The 14,070-nt window shown below is 34.2% G+C and overlaps 1 protein-coding gene across 6 annotated transcripts in view; it reads right to left on the bottom strand.

The window, feature by feature from the left end:
- Positions 1-103: 103 nt before the first annotated feature.
- Positions 104-14,070, bottom strand: part of Cep83 (centrosomal protein 83) — a 123,016-nt gene continuing 109,049 nt past the window's right edge. For 5 of the 6 annotated variants that reach the window (XM_015482934.2, XM_048803911.1, XM_048803917.1 and 2 more), the window contains 3 exons: positions 4,524-4,627; positions 1,730-1,919; positions 104-749 (listed from right to left, as the gene is read on the bottom strand). In XM_015482934.2, coding sequence (XP_015338420.1) covers positions 645-749; positions 1,730-1,919; positions 4,524-4,627 — 399 coding nt within the window. In that variant the 3' untranslated portion in view covers positions 104-644. Of the gene's footprint in view, positions 750-1,729; positions 1,920-4,523; positions 4,628-14,070 lie in introns of those variants that run through there. The other variant, XR_007347880.1, reaches the window with a different exon arrangement.

Genomic DNA, 14,070 nt, shown 5'->3' with positions numbered 1-14,070 from the left:
TATCTACTGATTCCAACTCAACAAAGCCAAAATCAGTGAAGTCTTCTAAACTGCTAAACATACACTCTAAGATCAAAAAATTAAACACAAACACAAAACAATATACTTAGGTAGAAAAATATTTATTAAGCTCTTTAATAAATTATGTGTACACAGCTTTTAGAAAAGGTAGCCTTTTGAAATAAACATGTATTTAGATACCTTTAAAGATTTTTAAAATGTACCTTTAAATTGTCATCTTTTTTCCAAAAACTATAACTCTTGTATATTAGTAAAGCAGTTTACTGACGTTCTTATTGTCAAGCACCTCAGAGATGAAAAAAAAGAATTCAAGATGGGTATATTTCAGGCAAAATGCCAAAAAAATTTAGAAGTGAAAATTTTAAAACTTGATTCCCTATTTATTATTTATTTTTATATTCAGATATTATATATTGTAAAATAATTAGTCATCAGTATAATCGGAAAATCTGAATATCATGCAATGCAGCATGTAGCTGATACCTTTTCTAGAGGCACATTTAAGTATTTTGGCAAACAGTAATAAAGTATATCAATGCCATGTACATTAAAACCATTAAAACTGCATGCTTTATTGAGTCTCTTTATTTCACCCCTTTTGATCTGCCTTTTATCCAAGAACATCATTCCCCAGGAGATCCTAGTTCTTCTAGTTGTTTTCTTTGTGTTGTTTCTAGTTCTTCCAGTCTTTTGCGAAGTAGCGAGAGTTCCCTTTGATGCTGTTCCTCCTTAAAAATGATGTAGGAAAGCACAGTGAAAGAAACTGTCAGGAAAAAAAATTAAAATAAAAAAAGTCCCTGCTGGACAGTAGCCTTGCCTGCCTTTCTTATATAGGCCTGCAACAACCTGGCAGGGAAATGATGTCCACTTTAGCAGTCTAAAAACAGACTACTATGGGTGAAACAGTATACTAACTACTGCTTCTCTCCTGCCTCAGGCTCTACCCTTAAGCAAAACCCACAGCCTATTCTTTGCTAGGTGTAAAATTCACTAGGGAGGAAATTAGAAATACTAAGACAAGGCCAGGAATATTTATATGGCAACTTTCAAATGAGACTGGTTTTAACAGCTGTTTATTATAAACAAAGCACTTGGTCTGAGATTCAGTTCAGTGGCTAAAATCTTCCATGCTTACAATATAAAACATAATTACTTATTAAATGTCCATCTTCTGAAAACCAGCTAATCAATTTGATTCCTTCAATATCTCAGGGGCCTGACATAGCAGAAGTAGCCCAGGTTTTGGAATCACAGGATTTAGGTTTAAAACTTAACTTTTTTATTAAGCTATGACCTTAGGCAAGTCATTCCACTTCTATGACTCAGGTACTTCATCTGTGATTTGAGAATAATAATACCTGCCTCAAAGTTTTTTTCATTAATGTTAAAATGTATAGAAGATGCAGAGTGCACTGCATTAGTAAATGCTCAGTAGTAGTGAATGAACGAGCTACAAACTCTAGCCCAAAGACTCATTTATCAAGTCTCCTATCTATTGCTCAATAGGAGATTTTACTCCCAACACCATCATTTTAAAGGGATGGAACACATTCAAGTCTACTTTTCAGCACATTTCTATGATAAATGAAAGAAGAAAAGTTAACAGTGGCCTTAAATGGATATGCCATTTTTTGTGAATAAGTTTTATCTCTGTTTACACATTATAGACATGTTTGACTTTCTCTTCTCCTAAAATAAATGTTCATACCTGCATATGTGGAGGAAAGGACAGTTCCATGCCTGGAACCATGGCTGATGACTGCATGCTAACAGGATTGACAGATGCTGTTGGAGGCATGTTAGGAACCAAAATTAGACTTCGAAATTCATTATGTCGTCTCTGTATATCTTTTAGTCTTTTTTGAAGCCTTGTATATTCTTCAAATGGAACATTTTGTCTTAAATAGAACAAAAGAAAGTGTTTTTTAATAGTTATACATTATTGAAAAATAGTATAATTCATAATATAAACTGGAACAGAAGAATTTCTAAACTATGATTTATCTGTATATAATATATAAACATCTACTTACCTAGAAATATAAACATGACATCTTAATTATATATATTTACTAGCACTAATTTTAAGATTTTATTTGCCAATTAATCAAAGATTTAAAACATTCTGAGACTTTTTTTACCTTCATTTCCACAGTCTCCTCAATCCCCTGCTACTGATCAATAATGAGACTAAAAAGGAAATTCTTTAAACCACAAAAATACCTCATAGTATAGGAGGGATAAATTTATGAAATTGGCATCTTTTAGGTGAAATATGGCCAAATATAAATAATTACATATAGTTCAACCTAATTTTTAAAATGTAGGTATATTATTAACAGATATACACACAAATATAAAAATATAAAATATGTGTGTGTGTGTGTGTGTGTGTGTGTGTTTAGTGTTTATCCCTGAGTCCTCTTGGCACATTGCTCCTTAAAAACCCTTGGAATCTTGAACTGAAAACAGCATCTTTTTTATGATAATGAGATGATTGGTGGCTGGGGATCCTAGAATGCTTCAGAATGAAAGCAGGAAATGAGAAAGATTAAGACTTAGTTCAAGAGTTGGAAATTGAAGCTCCAACTCACCTTTACCACAGGAAAGAGAAAGAAGCTAAAGGTTGAATTAATTATCAATGACCAATAATGTAAATAATCATGTCCACATAATGAAGCTGCCATAAAATAACCCAAAATAGCAAGAGTTTGGAGAACTTCTGGGTTGCTGAACATGGAGGTGCCTTAGAGGCTGGTGCACCTACACAGGGCATGAAAGCTTATGCCTCTCCCCCATACCTCTTCCTTCTGGTTGTTCATCTGTATCCTTTGTAAAATCCTTTATAATAAATGGTAAGTGTAAGTAAAGCATTTCTAAGGTCTGGGAACCGCTCTAGCAAATTAATCAAACCCAAGAATAGGGTCATGGGAATATCGATCTATAGCTTGTCCATCAGAAGCATAGGTCACAGCCTGGGATTTGTAATTGGCATCTGCAGTGGAAACAGTCAACCTGTCAACCAGTGGGGATTCAACGTGATAATGTTAGAATTGAATTATAGGCCATCCAACTGATGTCCATTGGAGAGTTAAATGACTAGTATAAGGGAAAAACCTCCATACACCTGGTGTCAGAGTGTTATGTTGACTACATGAGTGAGACAAGGCAAAACACTGCTTTTCCCTATCTTCTATAGTAATTATAACGGTGAAGCAACCTAACTTAAAAAAAAAAAATGATAAGAGGGAAAAAAATCTAACTTTTTAGGTCTCCACAGATCATTATCATCTTTTTGGACATGACACTCCTTATGAATCACACCAGTTCAATCAAATAAAGCTTCAAAACCACTCCAAGTCCTGAATCAGCCAGTCACGGTGGCACATGCCTATTACCCCAGCAACTCGGGAGGCTGAAGTAGGAAGATCACAAGTTCAAGGCCAGTCTCAGAAACTTAGTGAAGCCCTGCCTCAAATTTCAAAAAGGGTTGGGGATATAGATCAGAGGTAAAACAACCTTGGGTCCAATCACTAGTACCAAAAAATAATACTAGTACCAAAAAGAATAGATGATCTGAACCACAGCTGTCCAATCTTAAACTGATAATACTTCAATATTAATGGTTGTGAAGGAGGTAGGAAGGTGAATTTAGTGGCTTCCTACTTTGAAACAAAGTATTACAAAGTTGGCATGAATTCCACAATCTGGAAACCTTGAGTAATCACCAACTGTGGTGTTGTTCACCTTATGTTAAAAATTACAACAAAGAACACCAGCACATATCACAAAACATCACTGCATGATATTACAGGCAATTTCCATTACAAAAAATCTAATACTTGATTAAAGTACTGAAAGCTACCACTACTTAGCTGAATTCAGAATATTTTTTTATTATCTTGAATTAAATACAATACCAAATCAATATAATACCACTAATGCCAATCCAGTAAAGTAAATCTTATCTGTTCAAAAAATGCTAAGGATGCTGATTATTAGCTATGCTTGGATGTGTCTACAAAATCAGAAGCAATAGCCCAGTAATATTTCTCCACCCTAGGAAACCAAAAACTGACCTTTGATTCAAAGCCATGGCCATGATTTTCAGACCTATACAATAGCCACAATTGTTTTGTTAGCTTAGCAGAATTCACACACTCCTAGATATTCACATACTCCTAGAATTCCTGAGAATTCACACCACTCCTAGATATCAAAGCCAGTTACTATACCAAAGCCAGTGACTAACCTTTTATGTCAATCTTAACCATAATTCAAACACCTGGCACTGAAACTTTCTGGTTTAAAGGAAAAGTCAGTCAGAAAGAAAAATAAAAGGTAATGCATTCATGGATATCAAATAGTTTTACATATCTTTTTAAATATATATTTTAAAAGAAAACACAGTATGTTCTCAGAAACAAAGTTCTATGACATCAAAATAACTACATGGTGTGTGTGTGTATATATATATATATACACACACACACACACATTACCTATTTAACACCTGATTTTCTGTTTCTAATTCTTCTTTCTTTGCCTCCAAGACTTCTACTTTCTCTTGCAATCTCCTCAATTTGTTTTCATGAAGAGATTTTCTCTAGAAAAGAGGAAAACAGATTAATAAGTATGTTATTACATAATTTACTATTGAAGAAAACTACACAGTGAATATTTTACATTCCAATTTTTTTCTTTTAAATGTAGAGATGAATGTTTTAGTGAACACTAGGAACAAAAATTAGTGCATATAGCTCTTACTGAAAATTGCAAAGATAATAAACCACAATGCTACCGCATATCCTCAAAGTGACAAATTATAGAATTATTATGAATACCAAATCAGAAAATTGGTATCAATAACTAAATTGCTGCAAATAAAAAATCTAAGGAGAAAAAAGAGTCAAATTTTTCTAGTGAGGCTGCCCATCTTCTGCAAAAGAATGTTCATTGCTCTATATTGTCCCAGAAGACTTGTTTAAAAGAACCGAAACAAAACTGAAAATTAAAAGCATGTTTGTAAATGATAAATTACTACCAAAATTAAAGGATTAGAAAAAGCCAAGATAGAATATGAATGCCATCTCAGTTTAAAAGTCTGCCATTCCAAATAATTATTTAAAAGAAAAAATTAACTTTACAATATACAAAGTGAAGTTTCTAAAAGCAAACATTATAAAATTTCAATATATAATGGTAGCACATCATGTGTCCATTCACTTGTCTATTTCTAGAATCTATTCTGTTCCATTTGTCTACTTATCTACACTAATGCCAATACCACATTGTCTGAATTGCTGCAGTTGGTAGGTGTTAATTAATACTTGATTAAAGTACTGAAAGCAAGTCCTCTAGACTTATTGTCCTTTAAGATTACCTTGGTTATTCTCCTTCATATTCTAATGTAAACTTTAGAATCTACTTCCTAATTTCTACAGAGACTTGCTGGGATTTTGGCTAGGATTCATTTAATTTATAGATACAATATATAGATAAAATCAAGAACATGGTATAGTTTTCTCTTTTAAGCACTCATTAATTTTTCTAAGCAATATCCGTATTTTTTAAATACATAAGTTGGATACATCCATGTTTCATTATATTTATTCTTAGGTATTTGGTTATAGGTATTTTTTTTCTTACTGTGAATAGCATTTAAATTTTTAAAAATTATTTATTATATTGAACACATCTTTATTTATTTAATTTCATGAATTATTTATTTTCTTTTAGAGGTCAAAGTTCTCATTCCTTTTTTAAATTGATTTTATTATTTTTTTTAATACACGACAACAGTGGAATGAATTACAATTCTTATTACACGTATAGAGTACAGTTTTTCATATCTCTGTACATAAAGTATGTTCACGCCAATTTATGCTTTTATACATGTACTTTCTTTTTGAATTACAATTCTTAATACACATATATACCACAATTTTTCGTATCTCTGTTTGTATATAAAGTATGTTGACACCCAATTCAAGTCTTCATACATGTACTTTGTATAATGATGTCCATCACATTCCACCATCCTTGCTAATCCCCTGGCCCCTCCCTTTCTCTCCCACCCCTCTTCCCTATCTAGAATTAATCTAATCCTCTCATGTTCTCCCTCACTACCCCACCTATGAGTCACCTTCCTTACATCAGAGAAAACATTTGGCATTTGTTTTTTTGGGATTGCCTAACTTCAGTTAGCATTATCTTCTCCAACACCATCCATTTATCTGCAAATGGATGATTTTGTTCTTTCTTAGTGCTGAGTAAAATTCCATTGTGTATATATGCCACATTTTTTAATCCATTCATCCACTAAAGGACATCTAGGTTGGCTCCACAGTTTAGCTATTGTGAATTGTGCTGCTGCTATAAACACTGATGTGGCTATGTCCCTGTAATATGCTGTTTTTAAGTCCTTTGGGTATAGACCAGGGAGAGGAATAGCTGGGTCAAATGGTGGGGTTCCATTCCCAGACTTCCAAGGAATCTCCATACTGCTTTCCAAATTGCCTGCTCCAATTTGCAGTCCCACCAGCAATGTATGACTGTACCTTTTTCCCCACATCCTTGTCAACACTTGTTGTTTGTCTTCATAATAGCTGCCATTCTGACTGGAGTGAGATGATATCTTAGAGTAGTTTTGATTTGCATGTCTCTGATTGCTAGAGATGATGAGCATTTTTTCATATATTTGTCGATTGATTGTATATCCTCTTCTGAGAAGTGTCTGTTCAGATCCTTGGCCCATTTGTTGATTGGGTTATTTGTTTTTTCAGTGTTTAGCTTTTTGAGTTCTTTATATACCCTAAAGATTAGTGCTCTATGTGATGCGTGAGTGGTAAAAATTTGCTCCCAGGATGTAAGCTCTCTGCTCACCTCACAGATTGTTTCTTTTGCTGAGAAAAAAACTTTTTAGTTTGAATCCATTGCATTTATTGATTCTTGATTTTAATTCTTGCGCTATAGGAGTCTTATTAAGGAAGTTGGGGCCTCATCCCACATGATGAAAAGTAGGGCCTACATTTTCTTCTATTAGATGCAGAAATCTGGCTTAATTCCTAGGTCCTTGATCCATTTTGAGTTAAGTTTTCTGCATGGTGAGAGATAGGGGTTTAATTTCATTTTGTTGCATACAGATTTCCAGTTTTCCCAGCACCATTTGTTGAAGATGCTATCTTTTCTCAAGTGCATGTTTTTGGCACCTTTGTCTAATATAAGATAATTGTAATTTTGTGGGTTAGTCTCTGTGTCCTCTATTCTGTACCTATGAGTCACCTTCCTTACATCAGAGAAAACAATTGGCATTTGTTTTTTTGGGATTGCCTAACTTCAGTTAGCATTGGTCTACTAGCCTGTTTTGGTGCCAATACCATGCTGTTTTTGTTACTATTGCTCTGTAGTATAAAGTCCTATTTCACTCTTCCTGCTTAGAATTGCTTTAGCTATTCTGGGTTTCTGATTTTTCCAGATGAATTTCATGATTGCTTTTTCTATTTCTATGAGGAATGCCATTGGGATTTTGATCAGAATTGCATTAAACCTGTATAGTGCTTTTGGTAGTATGGCCATTTTGACAATATTAATTCTGCCTATCCATGAGCAAGGTAGATCGTTCCATCTTCTAAGGTCTTCTTTGATTTCTCTCTTTAGGGTTCTGTAGTTTTCATTGTATAGATCTTTTACCTCTTTTGTTGATTCCCAAGTATCTTTTTTTTTTGAGGATATTGTGAATGGGGTAGTTTTCCTCATTTCCTTCTCAGAGGATCTGTCACTGACATATAGAAATGACTTTGACTTATGGGTGTTCATTTTATATCCTACTTTGCTGAATTCATTTACTAGTTCTAGAAGTTTTCTGGTGGAGTTTTTTGGGTCTTCTAGGTATAGAATCATATTGTCAGCAAATAGTGCTAGTTTTAATTCTTCTTTTCCTATTTATCCCTTTAATTTCTTTCATAAGTCTAATTGCTCTGGCCAGTGTTTCAAGAACTATGTTGAGTAGAAGTGGTGAAAGGGGGCATCCCTGTCTTGTTCCAGATTTTAGAGGGAATGCCTTCAATTTTTCTCCATTTAGAATGATGTTGGCCTGAGGCTTTGTGTAGATACCCTTTTACAATGTTGAGATATGTTCCTGTTATCCCTAGTTTTTCTAGTGTTTTGAACATAAAGGGATGCTGTACTTTGTTGAATGCTTTTTTGCGTCTATTGAGATGATCATATGATTCTTATCTTTAAGTCTATTGATGTGATGAATTACATTTATTGATTTCCGTATGCTGAACCAACCTTGCATCACTGGGATGAACCATACTTGATCATGGTGCACAATCTTTTTGATATGTTTTTGTATTCGATTTGCCAGAATTTTATTGAGAATTTTTGCATGTATGTTCATTAGAGATATTGGTCTATAGTTTTCTTTCTTTGAAGTGCCTTTGTCTGGTTTTAGAATCAGGGTGATATTAACCTCATAGAATGAGTTTGGAAGTGTTCCCTCTTTTTCTATTTAATGAAATAATTTAAGGAGTATTGGTATTAGTTCTGCTTTTAGTTTTAGTTCTGTAGAACTCAGCTGTGTATCCATCCAGACCTGGGCTTTTCTTGGTTGGTAGTCTTTTGATGGCTTCTTCTATTTCCTAACTTGATATTGGTCTGTTTAAGTTGTGTATATCTTCCTGACTCAATCTGGGCTGATCAAATGACTTAAGGAATTTATCGATGCCTTCACTGTCTTCTATTTTATTAAAGTATAAGATTTAAAAATAATTTCTAATTATCTTCTGTATTTCTGTAGTGTCTGTTGTGATATTGCCTTTTTCATTACTTATGCTTGGTAATTTGAGTTCTCTCTCTCTCCTTCTCTTCATTAGCATGGCTAAGGGTCTGTCAATTTTATTTATTTTTTCAAAGAACAAACTTTTAGTTTGGTCAATTTATTCAATTGTTTTGATTTCATTGATATCAGCTCTGATTTTAATTATTTCTTGCCTTCTATTGCTTTTTTTCCCTTCTATTGCTTTTGCTGCTGATTTGTTCTTCTTTTTCTTCTGTTCTTTTAATTTGTTGACTTTTTCTTCTTTTAAGGAATGAACTCCATGCAATGAATTTTCCTTAGTACTGATTTCATAGTGTCCCAGAGATTTTGTTATGTTTTATCTGTGTTCTCATTTACCTCTAATAATTTTTTAATCTCCTCCTTGATGTCTTCTGTAACCCATTGTTCATTCAGTAGCATATTGTTCAGTCTCCATGTAATACAGATATTTTACTCTTTATTTTGTCGTTGATTTCCAATTTCATTCCATTATGATCTGATAAAATGCACGGTAGTATCCCTACTCCTTTATATTTGCTAAGAGTTGCCCTGTGACATAGTCTATTGTCTAATTTTGAGAAGGATCCATGTGCTGCTGAGAAGAAAATGTGTCCGCTTGATGCCAGTTGATATATTCTATATACGTCAGTTAAGTCTAAGTTATTAATTGTGTTATTGAGCTCTATAGTTCCTTTATTCAACTTTTGTTTGGAAGATTTGTCCAGTGGTGAGAGAGGTGTATTAAAGTCACTCAGGATTATTGTGTTGTGGTCAATCTGACTCTTGAACTTGAGAAGAATTTGTCTGATGTACATAGTTGCACCATTGTTTGGGGCATATATATTTATGATTGTGATGTCTTGTTGGTGTATGGTTCCCTTGAGCAGTATGTAATGTCCATCTTTATCCCTTTTGATTAATTTTGGCTTGAAGTCTATTTTATTTGATGAGAGTATGGAAACCCCTAATTGCTTCCGCAGTACATGTGAGTGGTATGATTTTTCCCAACCTCTCACTTTCAGTCTGTCTATATCTTTTCCTATCAAATGAGTCTCCTGTAGGCAGGATATTGTTGGATCTTTTTTTTAAATCAAATTTGCTAGCCTATGTCTTTTGATTGGTGAGTTTAAGCTATTAACATTTAAGGTTACTATTGAGATATGGTTTGTATTTCCAGCCATATTTGTTTATTTTTGTTATTTAATTTGACTTGGTTTTCCTCTTTGATTAGCTTTTCTTTTAGTGTACTACCTCCCTCTGTTGGTTTTTCATTTCCTCTTCATAAAATATTTTGCCAAGGATGTTTTGTAGTGCTGGTTTTCTAGCTGTAAATTCTTTTAACTTTTATTTATCGTGGAAAGGTTTTATTTCATCTTCAAATCTGAAGCTTAGTTTTGCTGGATACAAGATTTTTGGCTGGAACCCATTATCTTTCAGAGTTTGAAATATGTTGTTCCAGGATCTTCTAGCTTTCAAGGTCTGTGTTGAAAAAATCTAATGTTATCCCAATTGGTTTACCCCTATATGCAATCTGATTCCTTTCTCTTTTGGCTTTTAAAATTCTCTCCTTATTCTGTATTTTGGGCATTTATATTATTATGTGTCTTGGTATGGATCTGCTGTTATTTTGCACATTTGGCATCCTGTAGGCTTCTTGGATTTGGATTTCTGTTTCATTCTTCATATATGGAAAGTTTTCTGATATTATTTCATTGAACAGATTGCTCATTCCTTTGGTTTGGACCTCTAGGCCTTCCTCTATCCCAATAGCTCTTAAATTTGGTCTTTTTATGCTGCCCCATATTTCTTGAATGTTCTGCTCATGTTTTCTGCTCATTTTTGCTGTGCTGTCTATGTTGTTTTCAAGTGATATGCTTTGTCTTTGTTGTCTGATGTCCTATCTTCTAAGTTGTCTACTTTGCTGGTGATGCTCTCATTTGAGTTTTTAATTTGGTTTATTATTTCTTTCATTTCAAGGATTTCTATTTGGTTTTTTTGTATAACCTCTATCTCCCTGTAGAGGGGACCTTTTGCTTCTTGGATTTGTTTATGTAGTTCATCGTCAAAGTGATCTTTCACTGCCTGTATTTGTTCTCTAATGTCTTCTTTGAGATTCCAAAACATTTTAGTCATGTATATTCTGAAATCTTTCTCTGTCCTCTTTTCTACTGTAGCTGTTAATTCTTCTAATGATGTGTTGTCTTGAATTGTTTGTGGTACTTTCTTCCCTTGTCTTTTCATGTTGCTTGGTTTGTTTCTTTCCAGCAACTTGTGGAACTGGTGTGTTATTGTTTTTACTCTATAGATTTTTAGTGTTCTTGTATGGTTCCAAGATCCCTCCTTTGTGGAGAAGGACAATGTTTACAGATCCCAATTTCAACGATACATCACCTATGAACAAATTATTGTTATTAAGACATTTATAGTTAGTCTCAATGTCCAGAAATGTTGGATTCAATTATTATTTAAAATATATCAGAGGTTTCATACTCTGTATGAAAAAGGTATTTTCCCAATACCTTTATTATATTTATCTGTACATAAAAGATGTACAGTTTCTGGTGGCAGACAGAGAACTGGGGGCTGGGCGTAGGATGCTATGGTAAGGGGGAAAGATGTGAGGGCATGGGGTTAATATAACTTAGGAAATTTGGAGGAGAACTCTAATGAAGAGGGTTAGTATCAGGGGAATAGACAGGAGGTAATTTAGGGTAGACAAGTATGTGGGAGGACAGTAGAGTACATAAAAACAAACACATATATGTATTTAGAAAATTATAAGAAGTAAAAATAATAAAATTGGGAGGTTGAAAGAGGAAAAAAGGGAGGAAGAAAAAAAGAAAAGAGAAAAAAAGAGAGGGAAAAAGGGGGGAGGCTTATGTAATTCCTCTATATTAGACTCATTTCTCAAAGTTCTATTTCATGCAAAGTCCTTAGTTTCACATATGTTGGGGTTGTGAGGGCCAGAGGACAGAAGGGTAGAGGAGAAAGAAAAAGGATAAAAAGGAAGGGGGGAAAAAAAAAAACCTCTTAGAATTCCATTTCTTTCTCCTCTCTTCCAGTAGGTGGAGTTGTCTATTCTAAGCTTGAGTCTCTGCTCTCAGGGTGGTGTAAGTAACCAGTGTGAGAAGACTTGAGCCCCCAGTATCATCCTCCTCTCCTGCCTTGGGCTTCCCTAATCTTCCCTAATCTTGGTCTCTCTGAGTTGCTCCAGGTTTTTAGACCCTTGCTTATCAGGTCTCAACTGCAGGACCTCTTGGCTTGCACCAAGGTGGGCAGCGCCCTGGTCACACTGCGTTCCTGTTCAACAGAGAGCAGTTTTTGTGCTGTACAGTCACTGTGCCAACTTATCGAAGCTGAGGGGCAGGGGAGTTGGAAACCAGGTACCTGTTCAATCGTAGATCCCCAATGATAGCCCTTCCCACCAACAAATGGCAAGAAAGGTTTTCCAAGATGGAGTTGGTCTGTTTCCAGCATTGGGGTGTCTGGTGAGGTGGGGGGAGCTGGGATGTCCTTGTGCTGTGGCTAGAACACAGTCAGGTGACCTACGTGGGAGCGGAGAGTAGTCTGGAGTTCTGCAGATCTGCAGAGGTGCTGATTTGCCCAATACCTTTATTATATTTATCTATTTTTTATGCAGCACTGAGGATGAAACCCAGAGCCTCACACAGTAGGTGGGTGCTCTACTGCTGAGCCACAATCCCAGCCCCTAAATGTTAATTTATTTTTTTGGTACTGAGGATTGAAACCAGATGCTTTACCACTGAGCTACATCTCCAGTACTTTTTTATTTTGAAACAGGATCTTGTTAACATTGCTGAGACTGGCTTCAAACTTGCAATGCTTCTGCCTCAGCCTACCAAGGTGCTGGGATTACATGTGTGTGCTACTGTATCCCACCTAAATATTATTTTCTGTTAAGTATATAAAGATAACTGATGTTACTTGATCTTGTATCCAACAATTTTAAAAATTCCTATTTTAATACTTTATTGATAGATTTACCTTTTATGCATATACAATCATGTTATTTGTGAATAACAATTTTAGTTCCTCCTATATAATCATTATATCATTTTTCCCCCACCCTTGCTTCATTACACTAAGTAGGACCTCCAACAAAACAGTGAACAAAATGGTGATAACAGACCTAACTTTTCTTGTTCCTGAACTTGGGTGAATGGAGGAAAGCAGTCAATATTTGGTCAATATTAATTAGCAGCAGGATTTTTATAGACACCATTTATCAGAGTGAGAATTCCTTTCTATTCTTAATTTGATAAAATTTTTTATACATTAATTTTGTGAAATTACTTTTCCGTATATATATTAAGATGGTCACAATAGTTCTCTTCCTTTTTGTTAGTCTTGAATTACTCTGATCTTACATGTTAAGCCAGTTTTATCTCTGAGACAAACTCTAGAGGTTCATGATTTATCATAATTTAAATGTATAACAGGATTCAATTTTCTAATGTTTAAATTTTTACATCTATGTTTATAAGTTTTCTTATGATTGTATCAGGTCTCAACGTCATAAAATACATGGGGATGTTTTTCCTACTTTTCTATTTTCTGGGAGAATTCTTGTTAAGATTGGTATTATTTCTTCCTTAAATATTTGGAAGAATTTATCAATAAAGCCAAATGAGGTATTTTATTAGTAGAAGATTTTTAATTAAGGGTTCTACCTCTTTCACAGATATAAGACCCCTTGGATTTTCTAATCTTCTCATATTAGGTTTATTACAATGTTCTTCAATGACTGTATTCATCTAAACTGCATAATTAATTAGTATAATTATTTTATAATATGCTTTTGATTTTAATATTTATAACATATGTAGCAGTATCCCCCCTTTCATTAATGATCTTCAGTTGTATTTATCTATCTAATCTATCTCATGGGTTGTTTGATGAGAACCAGTTTTGTTAAGGCTTTATCAGTTTCATCGATTTTTTCAAAAACCAGCCCTTGAATTTTCACTTTCCCACATTTGGTGTTTCTTTCACTGATTTTCTGCTTGTATTTTGAAGATGCTAATGATGACTATGTTAAATCTAAATCTATCCATAGAACTAATAATTCCATTATTGTGTTTTTTTAGTTCTAAACTTGCCTTTATTAAATGTTCTCCTGTTTTCTTTCTTTCTGTTTTGGCACTAGGGATCTAACTCAGGGGCACTTTACCACTAAGCCACATTCCAGCCCCCCCCCCCCCCCC

Source organism: Marmota marmota, unplaced genomic scaffold, assembly GCF_001458135.2.
Source record: "Marmota marmota marmota unplaced genomic scaffold, marMar, whole genome shotgun sequence".
Classification (NCBI taxonomy): Eukaryota; Metazoa; Chordata; class Mammalia; order Rodentia; family Sciuridae; genus Marmota; species Marmota marmota.
The sequence above is the reverse complement of the archived record's forward strand: the minus strand, read 5'-3'. Positions and strand labels throughout refer to the sequence as shown.